We start from the raw sequence: 10543 nt of genomic DNA, 5'->3' as shown, positions 1-10543 counted from the left end.
CGGCGGCGGCGGCGGGGGCGGGGCAGGAAGTGACCGGGGCCGCCCCGCGCGTGCGCGGCTCGGGGGCGGGGGGACAGGCGGGGGGGACCGGGGGCAGCGGGACCCTGCGGGGATACGGGGGACACCCGTGCGACAGGGGCACCCCGTGGATGGGGCACCGGTGGACGGCATCAGTGGGTGGCACAGAGGTGACAGTGGCAGGTGGCACAGAAGTGACAGTGGCAGCGAGTGACACCGGGGTGCTGCTGGCAGGCTGTCACCCCCACCAGTGCCGTCCCCGGTGTCACACCAGGGTGACACAGCAGCCAGGGTCACTCCCCGGGCCGGGCTCTTCCCTGCTCTCATTTTGGGGTGTCCCTCCCCTCTGGAGCCTGTTGTGCCACCCCGTGCCCACCCAGTCATGTCTTGGGGACACCCCAGCAGTCCCCATCCGGGGGGTGACAATAAATGGACCTACCTTAGAGGTGGGGGGAGCTCAGGGACAGGTGCCAGCTGAGGGGACGCAGTGGTGGCCTTGCGAGGTTGCCACTGGGGATGTGGGTTTGTCTGGGGACACTGTGGTGGCTTTGGGGTGTCACCGCTGGGAGCACTGGGCAATGCTGGGGACACCGGTGGCTGTGGGGTGTCACCACTGGGAACATGGAGGAGTGCTGGGGACACTGGTGGCTGTGGGGTGTCACCACTGGACTCAGGGCCTCGGTGGTGACCCCGGGACGCTTGTAGGGACCTGTCCGGTGGCCGGGGCCCGGTGGCCGCGTGGCTCTGCCCGGTGGCCGTGGCTGTTTCCTGCCATTAATCACCGCTAATTGGCTTTGCCCTGCCGGGCCCACGGCGGGGGGAGTTTGGAGGGGTCACGGGGGGTGTAAGAGGATTTCCCTGCTCCTTCCTCCGGCTCGGCCATCCCGGGGTCCCGCTCCCTGCCCACCCGCTGCCCACCCGGCCCCGGCCCCATGCCACGCTCCCGCGGGGACAAGGGGACCCCCAAGGACACGGAGCCCCCGCAGAAGGGGAAAGGGGGGCACGAGGAGGGGGAGATACCCCCCAAAGCCCCCGAGGACGTCGGTGCCCCGGCCCCCAAGAATTCCTGCTCTGAGTCCCGGCACGGCGGCCACGGGCAGAAGAGTGGGAAGAAGAGTCCCGCGGACCCCCACGCTGCTGCCACCAAGACTTACTCTCCCTTCCTCAACACCGTCTTTGGCAAGGTGGGGACACCAGGAGGGGACATGGGGATGAGGGTAGGGATGGAGGAACCCTGGAAATGGAGGGGATGTGGGGACAGTGGAGATGGGAACAGGGATAGTCCAGGATCCTGTGGGACAGGGACTTTGGGGACATGGTCAGGGACACTCTGGGACCCTGTGGATGGAGAGGATATGGGGACAGTGGGGATGGGGGCATGGGGACAGTGAGGGTGGGGACAGGAATAGTCCAGGACCCTGCAGATGGAGGGGATGAGGAGCATTTGAGACATGGGGACATAGTGGCAGTGAGGATGGGGACAGTGGGGCTGTTCCAGGACCCTGGCTATGGAAGGGACATGGGGAAAGTGGGGACGGGGGCAGGGACAGTCCAGGGCCCTGTAGATGAAGAGGGCATTGAGGCAGTCGGGATGGGCCTGGGGACAGCAGGATGGGGACAATGGGGATGTTCCAGAGCCCTGTGGATGGAGGGGCCATGGGGCCAGTGAAGATGGGCTTGGGACACTCCAGGACCCTGGGGATGGAGGGGATGTGGGGCACTGGGGACATGGTTGGGGCCACTCTGGGTCCCTGGGGATTGAAAGGACATAGGGACAGTGGGGACACACTCAGGGACACTCTGGGAACCCAGGGATGGGGACATGGGGACAGTGGGAATGGGCTCAGGGACCTTCTGGAAACCTGGGGATGAAGGGGATATGGGGCATTGGGAATGGGCTCGGGGACCTTCTGGAAACCTGGGGATGAAGGGGATATGGGGCATTGGGAATGGGCTCGGGGACCTTCTGGAAACCTGGGGATGAAGGGGATATGAGGCATTGGGAACAGTCAGGAACACCCTGGGATCATGGGGATAGATGAGACATGGGTGCTGGGAATACTCCAGGGCCCTGGGGACAGAGGGGACACACTGAGGGGACATCCTGGACAGGGGCAGCCAAGCTCTGTGCCGGTAAAAATGCTGCCTCCCCACCTCTGGAGTTCAAACCCCCTCGGCAGCACCTGTGGCTACCCGGCACATCCCATCCAGAGCCTGGGGGTCCCGGGGTGGGACACCCCTGGGGTGGGGGACAGGAGGTGGGACACGGGGACCGGGGCAGGGCAGGTGGGAGGCGCAGGCACAGGGCAGGGCGGGGCTTTGCCTTCAATCCCATTAATCCTCTGCTGGAGTTAATTTTGGCCCGCGCTTAACAAAGGTGACACTGAGGTTTGGGGGGGCAAGGAGGGGGGGATGGACATGGAGCTGGGTCTCATTCTGCTGTCACCCCCTCTGTGTGTCCCATGCAGGAGCGGGAGCTGTCACCAGAGGAACTGGATGGTAAGGTGGGGGACACGGGCCTAGGGGAATGGGGGGGCACGTCCTCATGGAGGGATCTGCCATGTGGACGTGGCCATGGAGGGGTGTCCCACATCCAAGAAAGGACCTGCCCCGGGGTGACACGTGTCTGTGTGACCCTCCTTATCTGATCTCCCTGTCCCCACCCGTGGCCATGCCTAGAGCTGCTGGACGCCTTCAAGGAGTTTGACACAGACCAGGATGGCTACATCAGCTACAAGGACCTGGGCGAGTGCATGCGCACGCTGGGGTACATGCCCACCGAGATGGAGCTCATCGAGATCTCCCAGCACATCAAGATGAGGAGTGAGTGGGGTTGGGGCGCCGGGGAGAGGAGCGGGGAGTCACTGGGGCGCTGAGGGTGTCCCCTTCCCACCGCAGTGGGTGGCCGCGTGGACTTCGAGGACTTTGTGCAGATGATGGGCCCGAAGCTGCGGGAGGAGACGGCGCACATGGTGGGCGTGAGGGAGCTCAAGATCGCCTTCCGCGAGGTATGGCCACCGCCATGGGGACAGCAGGCATGGTGTCCCCTCCTCAGGGGCACCACAGCCATGAGGGGACCACGAGCGTGGTGGGGACAGTGGCCTTGGAAAGATCCTGGTGGGGACAATGATGATGGGGGCATGGAGGGGACGTTGGTTGTGGGAAGACCAAGGGAAGATGGTGACCTGGGGGGTGACCGAGGACATGGAGGGGACACTGACCATGGGAAGATGATGGGGGAGCAGTGACCATGGTGGTGATCACAGACATGGAGGGGACAGTGGCCATGAGGGAACAGTGTCCATGGGGTGACCACAGGCATGGAGAGAACAGTGACCAGGGAGGAATGATGACCATAGTGGTGACCACAAGCGCAGAGTGACCTCTGGAGCTGGGGGGGTGCCAGTGGCCGTGGTGGGAGGGTGACCCCCACCCTGCAGTTTGACATGAACGGGGACGGGGAGATCAGCACGGCCGAGATGCGCGAGGCCATCGCGGCGCTGCTGGGAGAGCAGCTGAAGGCGCAGGAGGTGGACGAGATCCTGCAGGACGTGGATCTCAACGGGGACGGTCACGTGGACTTCGACGGTGAGGGGACCCCCCTTCCCCGGGGGGCCGCGGCGGGGGCTGAGCCTCGGGTCCCCTGACGTGGCCTCCTTGCCCCGCAGAGTTCGTGATGATGCTGTCGTCCCGGTAACGCAGACACCGGGCAGGAGGGGACTCCCGGATGACCCCTCCAAACCCCTTCTCAGACCCTCCCTGCCCGGCCAACCCACCCGAGAGCTCTGCCAACATCAGGGTGCAGAGGGAACAGCTGGAGCCGAGCGTCTGGGAATGGGGCAGATGCGAGACCCCCGACCCCAAAAGCCACCGGCTGTGGTGGCAGAGCCAGCGGAGGCCGGGGACCCAATAAAGCCCTTTGGCCGGAGCTGGAGGAACGTGTCTGGTGGTTGTGGGGAGGGACGTGGCGCCGGTGTCCCCCTCGACCCCGGGGGCGGGGGACAGCGGGGTCCCACGGGGACGAGGGGTGGGGGCTGCCGAAGGGCGTGGCTTCGGGGCCAGACCGCGCCCTCCCATTGGCTGGATCTGACCCGCTGCGATGAGCCAACCAATCAGCACGCTCCAATTCAAGGTGGGCGGGAAAATGCCAGCCCCCCGGAACAGCCGCGCTAATCAACTGGCCAATCAGCGCGAGGGAGGGCATGCGTTTGACCAATCAGCACGCGCCTCTCATGCCAGCTGGCCAATCAGAGGCCACGTACCATGGGGAAGGGCAGGGCATGGAGGGACCTGTGTCACACGCAGGGGGTCCCCAGGATCCCTTGGGACATCCCCGCCCGATGGAAGTGCTCCCAGGTGGCTCCAAGGCCATTCAGATCCTCCCCTCTTTGGATGCTCCCCCTCAGACCAGGTCCCTTGGAAGAGGTCAAGGGTCCTCCCAAAAAGACACCCAGGGCGTCCCCAGCACCCCAAATCCAGTGGGGAACACGGGGGGGACACAGGAGACGCCCCTCAATCCCCGCCCTCTGTCACAGGGCAGCAGAACCGGGGGAGTGGACAAGGTGGCTCCTGGAGAATCCCATGAACGGGGTTCAAGTCCCTGTTTGGGTGCTGCCACTCAAGATCCCTACAGGAGTAGGGGATTCCCCCCCCCACCCCGAATCAGTTGCAGGGAGGGACTGGGCCCTCCCCCTACCCCACAGAGCAGGCACAGCATTGGGGCATTCACAGATTTTAATTTAGTTCTTTTTCTGGAGACAAAAAAAAAAAAAAAAAACAACCCAAAAAAAGAAAAAATAAAATAAAAAGGCATCAAACGCCCCCAGTTTCGGGTTCGGGGGTGCAGAGACTCCCCCACGGTGCATCTCCCCACCCCTGTAGTGTCTGGGGGTGCAGGGTCCCACTGCACCCTGGAGAGACCCCCCCAAAACCCAGGCCCTCCCCCTGCCCTAAACCTACAGGGAAGGCACCTCATGGGTGGTCCCGACATGCGGGGCCCACCCCGGGGAGGGTGGGGACCCCCCAAACTGGGGGCTGTGGGGGAGAAGGGGACCCCGATTGCTCTCTACATATATATAATATACACCTATAGAACAGGCTGGGGTGGGAGTCTGGCCCCCTCCAGACTCCAAAAGCACCCGAACTCCTGGGGGCGAAGGGGAACGGGAATAAAAGGGGAGGGGGGGAGACCAAGGCCAGCCTCGGGCTCGCCCCACTGCGCCTTCCCCAGGGCCCCCACCCCAGGGGCAGCCGTGCTCTCCACCCCAGGATGCCGAGGAGGTGGGTGGGATGAATGGACCCCCCCTGCTCCAGCACAGATTTGGGGGGGGGGCTGTGTTGGCTCCTGCTCCCCAAGGTCAGTTTGGGTGGGCTAAGGCAAAGCCCGGCCGGCGCTCATGGCGAGGCGCGGGGACGCACGGTTAAGACAGACGGACGGACGGGGGGATCCTGGCCTTCATCCCTCCCCCCCCGCCGCTCCTCCTCCTCCTCATCGCTCAGAAAATATCTGGGCACAAGCTCCAGTCCTGCTTCTCCTTGCTCTCCCAGTAGCCCCCCTTGTAGATGTGCGCCAGCTCCTGGGTCACCGGGTCCTTCTTCCGCTCGAACCACAGCGGTTTGTAGGGATCGTAGGGTGTTCCTGGGGGGCACAGCGGGGTGAGGGCCTGGGGGGGACACTGAGGGGCGACATCCCTGTCTGACAGCCCCGCCTTACCGTCCTCGGTGGCGCGGGCGGCCTCGGCCTCGCGGCGCTTGCGAGAGAGCCGTTGTTTCTCCTCCAGCCGCTGCTTCTCGGCATTGGCCTCGTCCCACCTCCCGTTCTCCATGAGGCGCTGGTCCGGGCGCCGCCGGCTGTCCGTGGGGGCTGTCCCGCTCTCTGGCGCGTTCAGGGTCAGCGCCAGCTCCGAGAAGTAGTACATGTTCTCTGCATACTTCCTAAGGCACGGCAAGGAATGGGACTCAGCGCTGGCCCCACAGCCCACCTCCCAGGGCTGCCCCATTCCCGTTTTCCCCACTCACGGGAGAGGGTTCCGCTTCCACAGCAGCACCCGGCTGTCCTCAGCCTCGTGGGCTCGTGGCCGCGCCTCAGCTCCGTTGTCCCCTGTTCCCACCTGGACCTTGTAGCAATCCATCTTCTCGTCCCACGTGCCCAGCAGGGCAAAATGCACCTTTCCCGAGGGGTCTATCACCTCCCCGGTCACCTGGTGGGAGAGGGGACAGCCTGGATTAGGACACACCACAGTCACGAGCAACCCAGAGTATCCCATGGCTCCATGTCCCTACCTTCCTTGCCACATCCCGGGAGAAGTAGCTATAAGGGACAAACTTGAGGATGCACTTGTCCCCTGTCTTGTGGTTGACGATCTCAATCTCACCTGACTGTGGAGGGGAGAAGACAGTCAGACCCACCCATGCCCCATTCCCCAGGGATCCACGCTTCCATACAGCTCCCATCCATGACTTCCCACCTGGTCTATCCAGAGCTTCCCCACTATGATGTTGTGCACGGTGGTCGTCACCTTTTTCCACGTGTAGTGGTGGCCGGAGGAGTGGAAGACGCAGTGGATGGTACCTGAGGGAAGGAGATTGTGCTGGGAACCAAAACTGAAGCCTCAGGTGGTCCCAAAAATCCCACACACTCCTGGGGGGCTCACCCAGAGGCATGATGGAGAGGTATTTCCCTCGGAATTTGCTGGTGATTTTGATTTCTTGGCGCAGTGTCCAGCCGTTCTTGGAGTCGGCGTGGTGGGCAGCGGCCGGCGGGTGGTGGCTCACCTGGACACGGGATTGGGGACAACTCAGTGATGGCCATCCCAATGGCCCAGGAAAGGCTGGGAGAGAGGAGCCGGCCACACCTGCTCGCAGAGGGAGCGGTATCCGTTCTCCTCCAGGCGATCCAGCTCAAAGGTTTCCCCCAGGAGTGGGTTGAAGGGTTTGCTGGTGCGGAAGACGGTGGTGGAGTAGGAGGACACGGTGAAAGCGGCCACGTAGCACAGCTGCTCCAGGGAGCTCTCGCACCGCGCTGCCCGATCCAGGAGCTCGTGGTATTCCAGGTCCTCCGTCAGCCGCTGCAGCATGGACAGCGGCTCATTGAAATTCACCTGGAAGAGGGAACGGGTCAAAAAAAGGGGGTTCTGCAGTGCCCTGCACCCACCCACCGGCTGCATCTGTGCTCACTGGCATGGGAATCTTGGACAGCTCCTTCCCGATGCAGTTCTTCATGATGCTCCAGAGGTTGAGGCTGTAGTTGGGTTTGTAGGGAATGCGGGTTCTCTTCTCCTTCTTGGTGTCTTCAACCTGGTGCTTGTACTAGGGAGAGGGGAGACAAAGGCTGTTATATCCCTGTGACCCCCCAAAACACTTCCATGGGAATTTGGGCACCCCCAAGCCATAAACCCCCATCCCACCTGCTCATCCAGGCTGATGTCACTGCTGGTGCCGCTGATGTTGCTCCCAGTTCTCCTGGGAAGGGGGGAAAGGGGGTGAACATTCCCGAGCAGGGCAGAGCAGCAAGGGGATCCCCCTCTCCCCCAAAACTCACTTGTGGCCCATGACATCAGGCATGGGGAAGATCTCCGGGGCGTCAAAGAACTCATTGTTGTCATCATCCTCATCACTCAGGTCACCTTTGGCAGGGCAACACAGATCTGGGAAAGGGGAGAGGGCTGGTGAGGAAAGGGTATCATTCCCAGTTTCCTGCCGAAGGCTCCCCTGTCACCATCAGCAAGGTGAGGGGGGTCACACCCTACCCCAGATCTGAGGGGTGTTGGATAAGACTCAGAGGAGCCAGTCTGGACCCTGTTGTGGATGCCAGAATCACTTGGCTACACAGGTGAGCTGGGACAGACACATCCCTCGGGATCAGCGGAGTGAGAGATGCTGAGTCTGGCTCAGAAAATCCCGAGAAGCATCTCAGAGACACTTGGGCACAGCACTTGTCCCTCCCCACCTTTTCCAGAGCCTCCAGTGCCAGGCGTGCCGGCAGGGAGCACCGTGGCCCCCCGGAAAGCCCTTTCCAGGTGGTTGTGCTGCTTGGCCAGCTGCTCCAGCGTCTCCTCCAGCCGAATCCGCTGATCCCGCTCCTGCTGCAGCGACTTCTGCCACTTCTTCCCATGCGTTTGTGCCAGGAGCATGAAATCCCGGCAGGCCTGCGGGGAAACAGCGCTCAGCATGGAAGTGGGGGCTTTTCCCACTGTGGAATCCTCGGGATGGGGACTCACATTGATCATGGCGTTGGAGGTGATGCGGAAGAGCGTGGCCCGCTCGTTGACCTGCTTGATCTTATCCGTGCTCTCCGCAGGGAGCCGCAGGGCCTCGAGCTCGCTGAGGGAGCGCTGCAGGGCCGTGCCGTGCTTGGCGATCAGGTCGTTGCAGGTGCTCAGGTCCTCCACTTTGCTGGATAAAATCCGCAGGGTGTTCTGCAGCTCCGTCTTGTCCGTCTGCGACACGGACTCGTCGCCGGAGTCGTCTGCAGGTGGGAAGGGACGGGGAGTGTGGGATTGTCATGTTCATGCCAGGAGCTGGTGGTGGGGCTGCTAGGAAGGGCACAGGGGGATCCTCAAATCCCTGAGGGCTCCCAAACACTGATGGTCCATCTCTGTGCATGCCGGGCTGTTGGGGGTCACATGTGCATGGACATGGCCATCCCCTTCCAAACCTTGCTGGAGATGCTGGGATGCTGCCCAGGGCACTGGGATCCTGCCCTGGGGTCACTGGGAGCATGCTTGGGGGCACTGGGATCCTGTGCCCTGTGGGGCTGGGATTCTTTGGGCACTGGGATCCTGCCCTCAGTTCTGTGAGGCACTGGGATCCTGTGGAACACTAATATCCTGCCCTGGGTCCTGTTGGGCTCTGGGAACATGGCCCGGGGTCTATGCAGGCCTGAGATCCCACTCTGAGGACACTGAACCTACTCTGGGCACTGGGATTTCACCCTGAGTGCACCGTGACCTTGCCATGGATCCAGGAATTCTGTACCTGACTCCTCCAGCATCTTGACAGCCTTGGCCTTTGCGAGCTCGAGGGCGGTGACCCAGCGCTGCCGCTCCACCTCGGAGCTGGCCTTGAGGTGGTAGGTCTGGGCTCCGCCGTTGGAGATTATGAAATTGCAGGAATCCTCCACGGTGATGTTGGCTGTGGCCAGGTTGATGGTGCCACGGCACGTGTGGCCCATCTCCGCCTTGGATCTGCACGGGAAGGCCGTGGTGAGGGAAGGCCAGGGCTGGGATCCCTGGGATGTGCCCTTGGGGGGCCACGCAGGGAGCTCGGCATTCCCAGTCTGGCAGCCAGGGCTATTAATAGGGAGGGTTTTCTGGCACCAGAGCAGGGCCAAGCCTGGGGATGTTGCTTTGGGGGGACAAGTTCACAGCCCCCTGGAGCGGCCTCAGGGATCCTGGAGCCTCAGGGATCCGGTGCTTCCCGGATCCTGGCAGGGCCCGGGACGAGGGTGAAGTCCCAGAGAGGCCACACCAGGCTGGCACTCCCCTTCCACGTCAGCAGGTGACAGAGGTGACATCCAGCCGGGCCACCCCCAGCCCAATCACCCCCAGCCCGGTGCCCCACCGTTGTCGGCGGTGTAACCGGAGCTGGCAGCTGCCAAAGGCTCCGGTTCCTCATCAATAATGGAGGGACAGGGCCACCCCCACAGGGCTCAGGTGTCCCCACAGGTGACAACACACGAGGCCACCGGGAAGAGCCGCTGGGAGGGACAGCGGGATCCGGGAGCTGCGGGAGGCTGAGGGGGCTGCAGACCCCCGCCCCCACCTGCCCTCAAATACCCACGGGGACAGGGATGTGACAATCCCGGGGACAACCCGGAGATGACAACCATAGGGACAGGGGTGTGACAACCGCCCCCCTCTCCTGCTGGCACAGAGGGGCGACGGAGAGCAGGCTAACGACCTCCCCTCGGCCAAGAGCGGCCCCGGTGACCGGGAGGTGACATCCCCGGTGACATGGAGGCGACAACCGTGGAGACAGGGAGGTGACAGCCGCCCTCCTTCCCAGCTGGCACCGGGGCACCGAACGCTCCCCAGCTCGGTGCGGGGGGCCCACACCGGCTTCCCTCCCGCCGCGGGGGCTCAGCCCGGCCCCAAGGTCACGGGGGGCCCGGGGGGCGGCGGGGGGGGGCCGGGGGGCGGGTCCCGGGGCGTACCGGTAGTAGCTGAGCAGCCCATTGCTGAGCACGAACCAGCGGCGCTGGTATCCCTTGATGTAGTTGGTCCACTTGAAGAGCCAACCCTCGCGGGCCGAGCCGGGACCGGCCCCGCCGCCGCCCGCGCCGGCTCCGCCGCCCGCCGACGTTGTCGGTGCCGCCGGCGCCGCCGTCGGTGCCGGTGCCGCCCCGACGCTCGCCGCCGGTGAGGGCAGGGCCGGGGGCGCGCCGGGGGCCGCGGGCAGGGCCGCGGGGCCCGGGAGCGCGCCCGGGCCGGGTCCCGCGCCCGCCGCACGCAGCTCCGCCATCGCCGCCGCCGCCACCGCCCCGCCGCGTTGCCGTCACTCGCCCCGCCCACGTCCGCGTCCCATT

General features: G+C 64.1%; 2 protein-coding genes across 4 annotated transcripts; one reads left to right on the top strand and one right to left on the bottom strand.

Annotated features, from left to right (window-relative positions):
• Nucleotides 1–102: 102 nt before the first annotated feature.
• On the top strand, nt 103–3952 carry CABP4 (calcium binding protein 4). 3 transcript variants are annotated; one of them, XM_033515381.1, is made up of 6 exons: nt 103–1202; nt 2487–2517; nt 2698–2841; nt 2917–3026; nt 3396–3606; nt 3687–3952. In XM_033515381.1, exons 1-6 carry the CDS (start codon nt 951–953, stop codon nt 3713–3715), a joined length of 777 nt encoding a protein of 258 aa, XP_033371272.1. In that variant the 5' UTR covers nt 103–950; the 3' UTR covers nt 3716–3952. The 3 variants fall into 3 exon arrangements, with proteins under 3 accessions (XP_033371272.1, XP_015485205.1, XP_015485206.1); XM_015629720.3 differs by having other exon boundaries at nt 105–1202; nt 3459–3606; XM_015629719.2 differs by lacking the exon at nt 3687–3952 and having other exon boundaries at nt 2917–3506.
• Nucleotides 3953–4734: 782 nt separating this feature from the next.
• On the bottom strand, nt 4735–10497 carry OSBP (oxysterol binding protein). The gene is made up of 13 exons (XM_019007080.2): nt 10172–10497; nt 8995–9203; nt 8238–8485; nt 7967–8165; nt 7559–7664; nt 7425–7479; nt 7195–7326; nt 6873–7118; nt 6672–6792; nt 6486–6589; nt 6301–6396; nt 6037–6218; nt 4735–5952 (listed from the first exon to the last, which is right to left on the bottom strand). The coding sequence occupies exons 1-13, from the start codon at nt 10477–10479 to the stop codon at nt 5514–5516; spliced, it is 2445 nt and encodes an 814-aa protein (XP_018862625.2). The 5' UTR covers nt 10480–10497; the 3' UTR covers nt 4735–5513.
• Nucleotides 10498–10543: the final 46 nt, after the last annotated feature.

The sequence above is a fragment of the Parus major genome, chromosome 5 (genome assembly GCF_001522545.3).
Source record: "Parus major isolate Abel chromosome 5, Parus_major1.1, whole genome shotgun sequence".
Classification (NCBI taxonomy): domain Eukaryota; kingdom Metazoa; phylum Chordata; class Aves; order Passeriformes; family Paridae; genus Parus; species Parus major.
The sequence above is the reverse complement of the archived record's forward strand: the minus strand, read 5'-3'. Positions and strand labels throughout refer to the sequence as shown.